At 43.3% G+C, this 16,678-nt stretch overlaps 1 protein-coding gene across 1 annotated transcript in view; it reads right to left on the reverse strand.

Moving 5' to 3' along the window:
- Nucleotides 1–16,525, reverse strand: part of CACUL1 (CDK2 associated cullin domain 1) — a 69,355-nt gene extending 52,830 nt beyond the window's left edge. Inside the window, exons 1-2 of the mRNA XM_024206237.2 lie at nt 16,065–16,525; nt 5,586–5,712 (exon numbers count right to left, since the gene is read on the reverse strand). Coding sequence (XP_024062005.2) covers nt 5,586–5,712; nt 16,065–16,392 — 455 coding nt within the window. The 5' untranslated portion in view covers nt 16,393–16,525. The remainder of the gene's footprint in view (nt 1–5,585; nt 5,713–16,064) is intronic.
- Nucleotides 16,526–16,678: the final 153 nt, after the last annotated feature.

Genomic DNA, 16,678 nt, shown 5'->3' on the forward strand with positions numbered 1-16,678 from the left:
ATAAGCTTCAGTCACTTTCGTTTAGGCATATTTACTACAGTTTATCCCTCTGTTTAATAAATTGTTTAGTTGTAAACATAAAACATGTTTTGATAAGAGAAGTTTATGTATCTAAAACATTTAAGGTTGTTTTGTTTAATCAAAGTAAGTTTTATACTCTGTTTTGTGTGTTTAATTAAAATTTCAGTTAACATCTTAATGTAACTTGACACAAATCATGAGCAAAAAGTTATCTAGCAGATCAGTGTCATTCTCAATTTTCTAACTAAAAATGTACAATTATTAATCTGAAAATATTAAGCTATATGTTTGCTTAAATAAATGTATATAGTTATAAATGTATACAGTTTTGCTTCCTTAGTAGCAGAAAGATGTACCAATTCTAGCATGAAGGCTCATTTAGTTGTAAACCGACATGTTTTAATGGTTATATTAATTAATAAGAATGCAACTCTCTCTAGAAAATAACTAACATACAAATGGAAAAGTTGGTTTAAATCACTGATTTTAATCAAGGCTTCCCACTTGATTTAAATCGATGATTTAAAAATCAATCCACCCTACCAAAAACTTTTGCTGTTATATTAATACAACTTGTATTTTTTTTTTATTTTATGTGAATTTGGCTCTTTTGAAAGTTAATACTACTACTAATCCTTCTAGTACTCAGAGGCAACATGGACTAATGGATAGGGCAGCAGACTGGAAATCTGGTTCCTACTCCTGTCTCTGCCACTACCTGCTGTATGATCTTGGGCAAGTCACTTCACCTCTCTGTGCCTTTGTTTCTCCTCCCCACATTTGGTCCATCTTATCTATTTAGAATGCACACAATTTGCAGTAGGGACTGACTCTTACTGTGTGTCTGTACAGTGCCTAGCACAATGGGTTCTGATCCCAGTTGAGGCCTCTAGGTATTACTATAATACAAATTTATAACACGCTAATGCCAAACAACTTTCTCTACACCTCTGCTGAAGTGCCAAAATCTCGACTACAACTACTCCTGGGGGAATTCTGCACCACTGCTCATGCACAGAATTTATGTCCCCTGCAGATTTCTTTGCTTCCCCACAGAAAAATGACTTTCTGACGGGGAAGCAAAGGGAAGACACAAAAGTGGTCATGCGACCCTCCCCAGCAGTATGTTTCGGAGGCCCAAGGCAGCTACCAGAGAAGTAAATCACTGTGGGGCAGGAGGCGGGACCGGGAAAGACCCAACTGGGGGCTCCTACCCTGCACCAGGCTCAGCTGCTAGTCCCAGCTGGGATGGGGAGGACGGGACTTCCTCTCCCCCTGCATGGCATGCGGAGCCGGGTCAGACCCATCCCCATATTTCTCCCCCGACTGCAGGAAGCTCTGCCAACCCCCTCTCCACCTCCCCCGCTACCTGCACCCATCGCACCTCATCTGCAGGTGCAGGGATCCCTGTACAGGGAGCTGTTCTCCCATCTGCCCAACCCCCATGCATCCAGACACCCTCATGCCCAGACCCTTCCACTGAGCCTCATCCACCCCGCATTCAGAATCCTCCCGATAAACCCCACTCCCCCTGTCCCTGGATCACCCGACGAGCGACCCACACCCAGATCCCCACCCCATCGAGCCCCAACCAGCTGCACCTGGATCCCTACCCCACTGAGCCCAACTGCCCCAGCATCTGGACTGCCCACTGAGCCCCCCACACCCATAGCCCCTTGCAGAGCTCTATCCCCCCAATGAGCCCCAATCACCATCACCTGGACTCCCCCACTGCAGAGTCCCATTACCGTTGCACCCAGAACTCACTCCCCCCCAACAAGCCCCTGTGCATCCAGATCCCACACACACACACATCCCACTGAGCTGCACGCACCCGCAGACTGCCCCACACAGAACCCTCTCAACCCCACCTGGATCCCCTGACACTAAGCTCCTCCACACTTGGATCCTGCCTTGCTGAGCCTGCCTGCCCACACCTGGTGCACCTAGCAAGGAGGGGCAGTGCCCTGGGGTGTTTCTGGGGCAGGCCCAGTTCTTGCACTTGTCAGGGTTTGCTGCAGCCTCACCGCTGAGTCTATGTCCCGGGGGGAGCTGCACAGGTGATCTCCCACCTCTGCGTACTCAGTGTCTTGTGCTCCCCAATGCCATGCTGGAGCCTCCACATTTATCTGACAAATAAAATTTGCAGAATTTTAAAATATTCTTCGCAACATTTTTGTTTTTTGTTGCAGAATTTTTAATTTTTTGGCACAGAATGCCCTCAAGCGTATACAACTCTCCAGTTCCTTCCTTTGTTTTTTTTCCCTCCCTCAGCAGAGGCTAACAATGCCAATAAACATGTAATATGGATCACATAGTGAATCATAGGATAAGACCTCCAAGAACTCGAACACTGATGAAATGTTAGGAATTAACCTCACAGTTTCACAGACGAATAAAGAGAAGCACACTCAGTAACTATATCACGCTCTCAGGCCACTGAAGAGGCATTTTGGTAGAATTATCATGACAGACTAATAGCTCCTTCAGAGACATTACAAAGTCATGACAATTTTTACTATAGAACACATTTTGTCCATCCCCTTCTAGGTCTCCTCCAGTGAGGCCACCTACACTGCTACTTCCCTATCCAACAGGACTCGTTTTAGAAACTGAAAACATATACTTAGTTTTCAACTCAACTCCCTATAGTTTCTCATGTTTACGCCTCCATACTGAGGAGTTCAGTCGTCTAGCATAAATTCTAATGACAGCAGTAACTGTACTGGGAATGACCAGGTAGAAATATATCATACAATACATTAATGTCAGAAACAACAGTGTAATTTGGATCAAGAGAAATGGAGATAGAATAAGACGGATGAGATTGGTTTTGTGACCTCTTAAACTTACATTTAGATAAAGACAGCACATGGCTGTGGGGTTTATTTGTTCAGACACAGCACAATATATGGCCACTCCCACAATAAGTGAAGTGGACTGATTCATTTGAAATAGTATGTCATTTTACAAAGTTCTACGTGACATTCTGCAGGTTTGTACTTTAAATTGCTGCTATATCTACTCCTGCCCTGAATTTCTGCATTTCTTTATGTAGTTAAACAGCAAACAGCTGTAGTTAGACAGCAATGTTTGTATATGCATATAGGTTTCTGTGTTTAACTTTGTATTTGAACACTTCTAATTTAGAACTTATTTCCCATTTTCAGATCCTGTTTTCACTTCCCGATTGCAGGCTGAGTCTGAGTCATCACTGCTCTGATATTACTCTAAGGAAGCTGAAAGAGAATTCTACCAGACTGCTGTTCCTTTTGGCACAGTCCCACACATTAATGAGAGATTATCAACTCCCCAAATAGAACAATTAGAAAATAACTGAATGGAAAATAATCTGAGATTTGTAAATTTTCTAATAACGGTGATCGAAATTCTAATTTTTTATTAGATTTAAAGAGATCTTACAAAAAAGTGCTAGAAGTACAACTGATCCGTCTACCTCAGATTTTCTGAGAGATGCTCTTTAAAGGTTGTGTCTGTTATTTTTAACTCCTCAGGGATACAGGAAAAATAATCAGTGTATAGGGAGACTTTATTAAAGTACTTTGTGTGTGAAAGGATTGGCTCCTTTATTTAGTACACCTTAGGTTTTAAGTCCAGAAGGTCTTTGTTTTTCCCATCTCTTTCTGAGACAGTGAGAAAGATAAAGATGTGTAGCTGTTTGTAGATTTGGAAAGGAAAAATGGTCTTCTGGTTAAGGCACTGGACTGGAACAAGAGATGTGGGTTCAAGTCCTGGCTCTCTTACTGAATTCCTGCAACACTTTGGGCAAGTCTCTTCATTGCTCTAGGTCTCAGTATACAAAAATATATACTTCCTTTCCCCCATGCTTGGTCTACCTTGTCTATTTAGCTTGTAAACTCTGTGAGACAAGAGTTGTCTCTTACTATGTGTTTGTATGGTGGCTAGAACACTAAGGCTTTGATCTCTGTTGGGGCCTGTACGCAATATCACAATCTGAATACCAATTGTTGCTTCTGAGATTTAAATCTTTTGGGAGAAATTTAAAATTATTTATCCTTAGGATTAGTTTCTTATGAAAAGATATCATTCATTTTATGATTGTGACCAATTATTTTTATTTCTAAAGGAGTAAAGAGTTAGTCTAATTATCTGAAGGGGGGGAAAACGGTCTGGATTTGCTGTGTCTATTGTTTATCATAGGTCAATGCTGGTAGGTGCTAAGCTTGTCTTTAGTGCTGGCTTTGTGCTCACTTGAGATTTCTAGATGGGGAGAACATCTGTTACTTCTGAAGAATGCAGATTCAGTAACCATCTAATGAATTAAAGTGAACTTATCCCTCTGAATTTTTGATACAGATGTTGCAGTCCAGAGACTGATGAGAGCATTTTCTAAGTGCAGGGCAGAGGGAGAGAAGAGCAGGGTAGAGGTGATTAATTTTGTAATTGTTGAAAAATTATAAATACTTTTATTAAACAAGTAGGGCAGCAACAGGCAGTGCCCAAGATGCAATGTGGCAGGTAATTTAATTTTCCCCATCTGGCTCCTTTTTCTAAGGATCCAGCTTGGGGAAATGGGGAGGGAGAAGTGGAAAGCTCTGTCCAAGTGACGGCAGTAGACAAGAGCTGAGAGGCCACAAGCCCCATGAAATAGAGCTGAAATAGGACTGCATTCCTGGCACCCAGTCCTCTGCTAAGGAACATGGAAGGTGCCTTTAATCTGCTGGTGTCACTAGCAAGAGTCAGCCCCTTACCCAATATAAGCAGCTGCATCTACTCCCACCAGCATTTCTCCAACTCCCTGAATAGCTGCCACGCACAGGACAAAAACTCCCTTTCATCCCAGGTTTAGAAATATAAATCACTAATCCTTTTCTAGAGTAGACTCGTAGCACCTTGCAGGATCAGGCTTCTAAGGGTATGTCCACACCGCAAAAAGAGACCCGTGGCAGTGAGACTCAGGACCCGGGTCGATTGACTCAGGCTCGTGCTGCAGCACTAAAATTAGCAGTGTAGGCGTTTCGGCTCACGCTGGAACTTGGGCTCTGAAGCCTGGCGAGAGGAGAGGATCTCAGAGCCTGGGTTCCAGCCCAAGCTTGAATGTCTAAACTGCTACTTTTGGCCTTGAAGCGCGAGCTCAAGTCAGTTGACACAGGCTCCGAGACTTGTTAAGATGGGGATTTTTTTTGCTGTGTAATCATACCCTAAAAGGTTACTTGAGGCATTCACTCAACTTCTTACTATAACCCCTCCCTCAAATGCCATAATTAAGGGTGTGCTACACACTTCTGGGTGTATTATACCAAAATTCTGTGGGGGCACCGTATTTTATTTTTATAGTTTTCACTTATTCAAGCTGATCATGGTTTTGATCTACATAGATCAAGCATAAATGCATTTACTCCCCGACAGGAGATGCAAGGGTATTTGGACAGCTTATTTTTTCAGATTCTAACCACATCAGTAGTAAATGGGTTGCACTTTATATAATAGACAGAATCAGTGACATATGTAGCACGTAAGGAAGGATTTTCCACATACGTTCAATTGAAAGGAAGCTATGTAGTGCTTAAAGGTTTCCTTACCTGTATATTTGTTCATAGGAGATAGGGATGTAGTCACCAGGACTCTGAGTTAAAAGCTGATCTATGGCACTGTCCAACTTTGGCCAATATGTGCTCTTATAATCTTCAATGGTTATAACATTCATTACTATGAAAAGAAAAAAAGAAAAAAACGGTGTTTTACTGCACTTTTCGCCAAGGTACTCAGAGGCTGGTGAACTGTCAGATCACAACTGATAAGCACGCAAAGAACTTCATATGAATAAGTGCATTTAATCTTTGTTAGGATACACCCATCTTTCACAATAGAGGTTATACCCCAATTTGTATCTGATGTTTACAGAAATGGAAAGGTTGCTAAGTCAGTGTTTTGTGGCCCCAAAAAATAGTTAGCAATTCTGCTATGAAAGGGAAAACCACCACCCTGGAAGCTCCAATAATGATAAAATGAAACAAACAGAAAGTGGCTCAGTGACTTGGCATATAACATATTATGCAACTGTGTGGGAAACCAGAATTAAAGATTAACACTAAGCTCTCCCACAGCAGAAGAACAAGGGCAGGCTGGGAGCAACAGTTTCCCAGAATAAACCCTCTCAATTGGTATGCAAACAACAACCATGTTAAAAGAGACCATCAACTCTCTTGACTACAAGGTTCATGGGTCAATGCAGCGACAATTTAGGACTTGTCTACATGGTGCCTTAGTCCATACTAAGTGGGCTGTAAATTCTAATGTGCGCCAGCATAGTGTGTGTTAACTGGCCTATGTGGACCCTGCTGGTGCAAACTCAGGGTATGTCTACACTGTGTTTCAAAATCTGTGGCAAGTCTCAGACCCCAGGTCTGCAGACTGACTCATGCTACAGCACTAAATGTAAGCCGTGTAGACATTTGGGCTCAGGCTGGAGCTCTGGATCTGAAACCCACCCCCATCCAGGCTTCAGAGCCTGAGTTCCAACCCAAGCCTGAACATCTACGCAGATGATTTTAGTGCCATAGCATGAGCTCAAGTCTCTAGACCCACTGCCACCAGTTTTAAAACAGTGTAGACATACCCTAAAAGTTCCCTAGTGTGTGTTGATGTAGACCATTAACACGCACTAGGGAACTTTTGTGCATGCCAGCAAGGGGCCATATGAGCCAGTTAGTGCACAACACACTAGTGAACACTAGTCCCCACTGGCTGGGGTGTAAAGTAAGGCACCATGTAGACAAGCCCTATATCTTTCAGTGCCTTAGTCCTCCTTCTATAAGAGAAGCATAGTACACCCATACCTGGCAGGGATGTTGCAGGAAGCAATACATTAAAAATTGCAATGCACTCCGATATTATGGTAATGGGGGACGTAAGTACCCAAGACTAAATATACTACTGAGCTCCACCACCATCCCACTTTTGTTCCTTGTGTCCTTTTCCCAACACACTTTGTGCATCCACACAGGCATAGTCAAGCCCCTAACAGCTGAAATTAAAGCTCTCTCTCTCTTCTCAGACAAGAAAGCTTGATTAACTACCCATGGAACAATTCCAAGGATCAGCCATTCTAGAATGGACAACACCTTTTTCCTCAAAAAACACACAGTGTATTGCATTAGCAGGACCATCTTGCTAGCTCTTGCTCTCAGAGAGTTTGAACACAAGTTCCAACTAACCCAAAGACACCGGATAGTCAATACAATACAATACAGAGCATGCTTTTTACCAAATCTGAACTGATCAGTTCAAAAGTGTATTATCATCTGAGCAGGGAGCTTGGTGCTGTACAGAGCAGCAGAAAAGACTGCTCCAGTTCCAAATAGCTCACATTCTAAATGGACAATATAAATTCAAACAACATTTTGGAGAGGGATATAGTCAGAAACCATGAAGGTATTTTAAATACATTTCCAAATGTAGCATCACTACTCTATTTGGTGGATTAAAATTGATGGGATTAGTGAACTAAACATGTTTTAGTTTGGGATTTGAATGAAGGGAGCGTGGTAGTTTAATGCAACAAGAGGGAGAGAATTTCAGGCAAAACGTGCAACATGAAAGAAGGCACTAACACAAGAAAAGAAAGATACAAAGGGCATGGAAAGAGGTGTGAGTCAGGCAAGTGTCTGAATAGCAGCAGCAGCTGAACTGAATTGCAAAGATTTCTCAGTAGAATGGTACTTTACATATTTCTTCTTATAGCATTTAGTTCAGATTCAGCAGTTTTGCCGACTGGGTAACTCTACAATGCTATACTGCCAGCCCATCTTGGCAAAACTAACTAACTATCTGTTCACTCTTGCTTAATATTTGTTATACATTCTGTTCATTACAAATAAATGGACACTAGAGGCTTTAGGACACTCAGCAATGTATGTTGCACTCCTATCGAGTACTGTAGCCTGCCTTAGCCACACCTAAACCTTCGTTCTGACAGCATGCCACTATACTCCAGCAAATCTGCGAAGTGAAAGTTATCTACGACACTAAGGACTAGAGCCACAGAGGGGACAAGCTCAGCATTACAACATGTAACATTTAGGTGCCCTGTCACCTAGTGGAATCCACGGCCCCAAGCTGGGCAGCTCACTCTCCCTATGCAATGCCTGGGGACAGTGAGGCATCTAAGAATGGGATCCACAAAAGCCAGCAAGATGAGTGGGGAGCCGCCTAAGCTAGCCAACAGGAAATGCTGAGGAGAGCAATATAAATAATTAAATAGTCATTGGAGCATAAGACCAAAGTTCAAGTCCCCACCTCCTAGGGGAATGCCTGCACCGCTGTGCTGGAGAATCAGTCTCGCTCTCTTTGGCACAATGAATATTTAAGTAATTTATACAAAGTGGCACAGCTTCAACTTGACAGAATAATACCCACACCCGTGCTTAGAGTGCTCACTTGGGAGGTGGGAGACCTAGCTTCAAGAGCCTTCTCGAAATCAGGCAGAGAGGGGACTTGAACCCAGATCTCTCACATCCAAGGTGAATGCTCTAACCACTGGGTTATTGTGCATAAGGGAGAGACCACCTTCTTCTCCTTGGATTTTTATGCATGGCCTGATCCAGTAGGACGCCTCGGAGCATGCCTACGGGATTTGGCCCTGCAGGACAGACAGGCAGGGAAATATTTAGTCTGAGCATCCTTCAGGGCTTAGTCACCAAGCTGCTCAGTGGTGTTAGGATTAAGGCAGCTGTGCACATGGCTGGCGGGCAGGGGAACTTTACAGGTGGGAATTTAGGCACCTACATGGTTAGGTGGCAGCTGACTAGGGGTTTTGAGGATTTAATTTCCGGATTTAGGTGCTCGAAGTGGCAATTAGGTACCTAAACTGCTTTATGGATCTAGCCCTAAAACTCAGTTGTCCATTGTCTGGGTAGCTATTCTCAACAATACCTTACATGTAGCTTTGGACAGCCCAATCTGCTTTTATTAAAAAGAATGTTTGGATATTTAAAGTCCATTTGGTCACCAGAGGAAGAAGAGACTTCAGTTTAAAGTCTCATCCAAAAGATAATGCCTCCATGCAGCCAACACTAAATATTAGTCCAAATCCTTGTGTAGATTTGAGTGTAATTAAACTAAGCTATAGTGACAAAGAAAATGAGAGACCTAAGAACTAATTTGGAACTAAATGGAATCAATTTTTAAACAGAGTTATAAGCTCTATCAATTTTTTTGTGGCACCACAAAGAATTAAGCACTAGAAACCTGAAAACCTATTCAGTTTCAGTCTTGAAGAGGGAAAGGGTAAAGTGACACTTTTATGAATAAACCTCTGATAAAAGGTAGCGGTTGCAGTGTACTAACTGGCTGGAATCTATAGATTTTGGAAGTACTGTGTAGTAGATTTTAATTAGAAAGCTATCACAAACACTATTTATTCCATTCAGGAGTAAAGTGCACTTGATTGCCACACACACTTGAACTGAAGCCAACCAAAATGTTTATATATCAAACAGTCCAATGACTATAAACTGTTCAATTTCTGCTCATTTTATTCTTTAAATTAAAAAAAAAATTACTCCAGAGTTCTAAGAACTCTCGCTCTCATATACATCACATCCCTTTCTTTCCCACCCATATCTACTAACACAGAACAAATGCCGAATTAGTACAATACTGCCTGATGATCAGGTTTGTGGGGGTAACATTGAGATTGTGCAAAAACAGTTTTATCGAGAGCAAGGGCAGGGTGGAAGGTAGGAAGACAAACTCTGAGTTTTTAGGTGAATTATTTCTATTTTTTCCATTTGTTTATGAATATCACAAATATTTGAAAGTAGAGGGTTTGGGGGGTTTATTTTGTTTTGAAAACACCAACATCATTAGGCTCCAGTTTCAATCTGTAAGTGAAAACATTCTAAAATATTAGAAGAAAATTCTATACAATTCTCCAAAGGGCAGCGGATAACATGGTTCTACATAAATCTGGCAACCTTTTTTTATTTATTTTTTCAGTGTTGAAATCATCCAGTGGCTATTTCACATTCAAACCATAGTAAATGTGAAAGCTGCTGATCAATCCTGCAAACCACCGATTACCAGCTATCACTGTATGATTTTATCTGACGCACTATGACTACTGTTGAAACAAGTGGTAGAAAACCGGTGATTGAAAGGACAGTAAACCAAACAATTCTTCCCAGGTAAATTGTAAACACTGCCAAGATTTGAAAAGTAGCAAGATAAAAGGAATTTGTGCTCATCTCAGAAAGTGTAGAAATTCAGTTTCTTCAGAGCCTAAAGTCAAATGTGCCACTGAATTAAATGTTGTCTATTAAAGTGGAAAAGCAGAATGCTGATGAGTTTTATACTGTAACCAGTATTTTCAATGTCATGGTCATAACTGAAATATAGTCAAAAAATATTCATGTTCCAGGCCTTCCATGAACTCTTCCACATCAACTTCATTCAGAAGCCGTCCAAATGCCAAAAAACAGCAAAGAGCAATCAATTGTCATTAAAATAAACTTGAAATTGATAAGAAAGCTTCAGAGTTCCTTTTATGCTAACATCACTTCCTGTATAGCACAAAGTGACAAATTAAAAAAAAAGACTGAAGCACTTTGTCCCTGAACACTCTTCCAGACAGATTTAAATTCACAGATCCACTAATAGATCCTGCAAGTGAAGAAATTTTAAAGGAAAAACTAAAAGAGTTAACATGGACATTAATGCAAGGCGATTAGTCTAACATGAAAAGTGAACCAACAATAGCTACATGTATCCATGTAGAAAAAAAAAATCTGTGCCTACTTATTGCTATTAATTATATGTCTGAAAGTAAAACAGAAGAATATTGTGTCCAAATTGCCAAGAATGCCTATGCATGTCAAGGTCTGACAAGGGGTTATTTGTCATTTATTCAGACAACAAAAATAAAATGACAGCTGAGAGAGAATTTAGCAGGAATAATCCCAAACTTCTGATGTGAGAATGTACAGCACACTTTTTAAATCATATTGAGAAAACAGTAATACCTAACACAACCCTAAACCACACTGTGAAAACTCAAGAATTCTTCCAAAAACACCATTAACCTCAAACAGAATCCTGCGGCTTCCCTGATACAAAATCCAATCACATCAGCTTGTGGCTACCATTATGGGTCTGGTCTCTGCGGCTCTACAGAAATTTAAAGAAGCTTTTTCATCAGTTCCAAAGGCGTATCCAACCTTACCTACGCTCAGATGACTTTGCAATCAACAACAGAGCTTTTACAGTTTCTAAAGCACCTATAGGGACCCACTCCTTCTCAGAGAGAACATCCAAACAGTGGTTGCAAACTGTCATGATGGCTAAATGCTAAATCATATGTTCTGTGTCTTTTGATTAGTTCACAAAGGTCTCACAGTCTATGTGGATTTGTGAAGTGCATTATTCCAAAACAAAGAAAACTCAGCATAAGAGGAGAGGAGAAAAGCTGAAAATGCAGAAAGATTCATCAGCAGTGCTAAATGAGAGAGGCGAAAGCTTGACTGAAACTGGTTTGCATAGGGCCTCCATATTGCCAATGGCAGCACTGACTCATTTCTCAGCAAAAAAGCAACCAGCACATTTTCCTGTAAGATCATCCAGAAGTGCCAAGAGTAATGTAAATCTTTATTCTCAACTACAGTGCAAGCCCTATTTAATAGGTCTTAGGTAATTCAGATCAGGAAGAGCCAGTTGGAAGAAACTGCATTATAGGCAATTGCAAAGCACGGTTGAAAGAATTCCAACTAAATTAGCAAAGCCTGCTACATAGTGTCATTCAAATATATCCATGCACATCTTGCATCTCATATTTTTATTCATTTAACAATAAAAGAAAAGTAACTCTAGTTTTCCTCCTGCAATCACCATTCACAACTATAACAAATTAGTTCTAAGAATGAATGCTTTTGGAAAACATTCTGTCATATGCTGCATGAAGAGTTTACCTGTAGAAATTGTTGCTTTTCATACGATGACCATTCCATATAGTCCTTTGTTTTTAGACAAAGTAGTACAGGAAGTTAAAAGAATGTCCAATAGCATTTTTCCCCAGCTACGGCCTGGCATAATGTAGCAAGATTATGAATCCATTCTGTGGTTGCATTTCACACCACTACTTCCCACTCAGAATGCTTACCAAGAGTAAATTTCAAACTTTTTGTCTACATCAATGGATTTGTTTACACAGAAAAATGAACATACAGAATGCTTTATAACTAAGTTCTTACATAAACTGTGTAAACACATGTCAGCATATCTGACGATCATGCATGCTGCTAGCTGCACTGCCAAACAAGGATTTTATTAAGCTGAGCAACAAACCCATATTGGCCATGTTTGCAAGTAGGGCAAAAGCCTAACTTAAAACAGTTTACAGCCACATTGTGCGCTGATGCAAACTGCGCTTTATCCATTTTTTCTACAATTATCTTATGATCTGATTAAAAACACAGATAAATTCTCAATATTTTAAGTAAAACGACATGAATTGACTCTCTAATGACCTTAGAAAAACCTACAAAATGAACAGCTTCTATAAATATTAGGTTTATAATCATCTATCTGGTGATGAACAACACAGCTTGCACCAGAGAAGTAATTTACTTTAAATCTTTTATGGGAACAAAAGGAGGACAGTGTGAAATTAAATATGCAATATCAAGTCTATCTAGTTTTAGGTGTACCAACCCTACCAGAATATCATTTATATATTAAACTAGATTTGACCCCCCTATATGTATTTAAAAGGGTCAGCCTTCAAACATCTCCCCCTACAAGCCTGCAGGAGTAGTTAGACAAAAAAGTACACTGGTCTGCAACTAAACCAGAAACAAAACCAACACACTGCAAGTAAATTAATATTACACACCAGTCATTATTTTCTATTTTGCAGGAAGGAAACAAGAGAGCGGGATCTACTCAAATGTTACCGGACTTCAAATTTATCAAGAGATGGAAAAACCATTCACAGGAGGATTGAGACAGTATAGGGCAAGAGCAAGAAGAGTGAAATTAACATGCTCCTAGTCAGTTCTACTCTGCTGCCTGGGAGTTTAAAATCTTGTCTACCTTTGGAAAACTGCCCCTTCATGACATGAGGATCAGCAATGGATCCAACTGCACTCGTGCTGAAAACTGCAAGACTGAAGAATAGTTTAGACCAGCGTTTCTCAAATGGTGCCACCAGTGGATTTTTTTGCAGCCATGACAGCCTCCAAAGCACGGGCAGAGAGGGACAAGTGGGGAACAAAGAAGCAGCCCCTCCCTGCAGCACCCAGCTGTTGCTTCTGAGTAGCTGTTACTAAGGGCAGCGAGATGCACCACTTTGGTGTTTATGCTGGTGCTGCCTGCAGGGATCGGTGCCCTGCACTGCGCAACCTCCTTGGGGGCTACGGGCAGCACCTCTGGAGATAAGTGGGGCCAGTGCCGGAGGCAGCTCGTCAGCGGAAGCAGCTGCGGCACTCAGTCGCTGGGGCGCTCCCCCGGGCAGCTCCCCCATTCCCCCCAGCTGGGGCATGGGAAGCCTGGGACTCCACTGGTGGCCGGTGAGTGCCCAGCCCACCTTCCCCGGGGAGGGCTCTCGCTGAAGCGCCGAAGGAGGCAGGAACAGAGAGAGGGGTTGGCACTTCCCACGCCTGGGGCCGCACTCGCTCTTTACATTGCTGTAGGTACCACAGCTGTTCAACAGGCTTGGCAGCTCCCCGGCACTCTGAGGGGCTCCCACTCCAGGACACACTCCGAGCACAAGAATAGGAGCAAAGTCTGGGTGTGCTGAATGGGGAGCTCTATTTACTACCACCTTCCTACTACATAAATAAATTACAATGATTTGGACATGTATATGTGCATATTTATTTGTTTTTCCTAAAGTTAATTAAGTATTTTAGGAAAAATTGTAAGAGCCACCACCAGCAAGAGTTAGTGGCCGCACTCTGAGGCCACCAAAAAATTTGTTGTGAGAACACCTGGTTTAGACAGTAAGCTGCTACTGAGGTGGTGAAGGCAGGAGAGAAATTGTTGGTTTGTCTCTCCTCTGCCATCTCCTCACTCCCACACACTTATCTCTTCAAAACATCCTCAGAACACACCTGTGGAGTAATTATTATCCCCATTTTTCAGATGTGGAAACTAAGGCAGAGAGATTAAATGGTTTATCCAAGGCCAAAACTAGAGTCAGTGTCAGAGCCAGGATTAAAACACAGGAGTTCTTGGCCCTGCATTCAAATCATAGTGCCTCTATAGACTATGTCATTTCAGCAGCAGCTGCAGAGGCTAAGATCTATGTTGCCCATGTACACATACCACCAAGGTTTATCTGTGACAGGCCAAGGTGATCTATCATGGGGTTCTCAACCTTTTTTTTTCCTGAGCCCCTCCTCCCGCCAACATGCTATAAAAACTCCCCAGCCCACCTGTGCCACAACTACTGTTTTTCTGCATATAAAAGCCAGGGCCAGCGTTAGGGGATAGAAAGCAGGGCAAATGCCTGGGGCCCCACCCCACAGGGGCCCCCACAAAGCTGCATTGCTCAGGCTTCGGCTTCAGCCTCGGATGGCCACAGACTCCAGCCCCCTGAAGTGGGGCTTCGGGTTTCTGCCCTGGGCCCCAGCGAGTCTAATGCTGGCCCCGCTTGGCGGACCCCCTGAAACCTGCTCGCAGCCCCCTCCGGGAGCCCCGGGCCCCCAGTTGAGAACTACTGATCACACTGAGGAGTTCTAATGAACCAAACACTTGTTTATGATTTCATAAATATTCCGATTAAACCATTTCACTAGTTTTTACATAGCAGTACTGGATAAGGGAATTCTGAAGATAGGTGAAGGTCTGCATACCTTCTAATACATAGCTATTTCATGGAAGCTCTGGGAACAAATGCTCAAATATGCTTTAAAACAAAAAGAAATCTGCCATTTTAATGACAGATCTATATTTTAGAAGACCGACACAACACAAAAGCAAACACAGTAGTTCCTTCACCCTCAAACCTAAAAAATAGAGTTGTCTGAAAACTGGAATTCACATTAAAAACAAAATTTCAGAATTTTTTGTGTAACAAAATTGCTCCAAAATAGAATGAAAAATTAAATTTCAAGATTTCTTGCAGAACCAGAATTCCTAAATTTCATTCAGAAGAAGCTGAAATGACATTCCATTTTGACCTTTCTGAAACTACCAAACTACCTTAAAGACTAACAGATTTATTTGGGCATACGCTTTCGTGGGTAAAAAACCACTTCTTCAACTGCATCTGAAGAAGTGGTTTTTTACCCACGAAAGCTTATGCCCAAATAAATCTGTTAGTCATTAAGGTGCCACCGGACTCCTCGTTGTTTTTGTGGCTACAGACTAACACGGCCACCTCTCTGATACTTGATACCAAACTGCCTGGAGCCCCAACTGCCCACCAGGTGAGGAGCCAGGCAGCATGGGAAGTCCCAACTCTGAGGCAAGTGGGAAGCATGAGTGTGAAGGGATGCTTTCTACTTCCAACACAGTCAACAGTTCAAATACTTTTGTTCTTAGTTCACATTAGGCAAGGGCTGAGGCAGTCAGGGAAGTGGACCAGTTTGAGAACAGACTCAAGGCCCATCCAGGTATGTGGGGGAAAGAGCGTGTTCAAAGGGAAGGAGGAGCGAAAGACAGTGACAGTTTTAGCTAAGCAGTAGGATGAGAGAGGCGAGCACATGGTGGGAGAGAGGACAGTTTCAGCCTTGACTCCAGAAAGTGGAGGGAAGGGTAGCTCAGACACACAGGTGAAGTCCCAGCTAGAGCCCAGTTTTACAGAAGGGGGTGGGGAAGTGGCAGTTAGGGTAGACTCGCAGGTGTAATACGAGGACAGGGTGTGAGACCCCAGGCACAGAGTGTGAGTATGCGAGGGGCAGGGTGTGTGTGTGTGGTGACACAGGTATAGACTCCAGGCCAGGGCCCCCTGATCACAGGGTGTATGTGTGGGAAGCTGGTGGGACCCAGGGGCAGTCTCGGGGTGGGCTGCAGACCTCTCTGGGGCGGGACAGGAGAGGGGCAGGCCAGGCTCTGTCACTCACAGAACTTGGAGGTGGAGGTGTTGATGGTGGCAGCAGCGACGGCTCCTCCCTTGCCAGCAGCCCCTGCAGAGTCACAGCCCTTCATCAGGCCATTGGCTTCTGGCACCATCTGGGCCTCTTCCTCCTCCTCCTGCTGCCCCCTCTGGGCCTTCCTATCCGCGGGCAGCTGCAGGGCCCGGTCCCCGAGGGGGGCCTGGGCATGGCCCGCAGGGTGCTGCTGCCTGTAGCCATCCACACCGGCCTCCCAGTTGTTATGGTTCTGATCGTCCATCATGGCCTCATAGCTGCTGCTGCTGCCCCCCTCCTCCTCCATGCTCTCCTCCTCCATCCTGCCCGGGGGAGGGGGGCCCCGCTCGGTCCGGCTGGGGGCGGGGGGAGCTCACAACCGACCTCCCATCCTGCACGTTACATCCCAGGGCTCAGAACCTCCGGCTCAGGAGGGCAGGGCAAAGCTGCGGAAAAGCAAACTCGAGCTTCAGCCGTAAAGCGCCGCTCCAAAGCCGCGACACTTTGCGGCGGCGGCGGCTGAAGCGGAGCCTCCGCCCGATGCCGCCGCGGGGCACTGTGGGGATCGTAGTCTACCAGGCCAGGGAGGCGGTAGGATGTATCACGTG

The sequence above is a fragment of the Terrapene carolina genome, unplaced genomic scaffold (assembly GCF_002925995.2).
Source record: "Terrapene carolina triunguis isolate 2854851 unplaced genomic scaffold, T_m_triunguis-2.0 Scaffold95, whole genome shotgun sequence".
NCBI lineage: Eukaryota > Metazoa > Chordata > Testudines > Emydidae > Terrapene > Terrapene triunguis.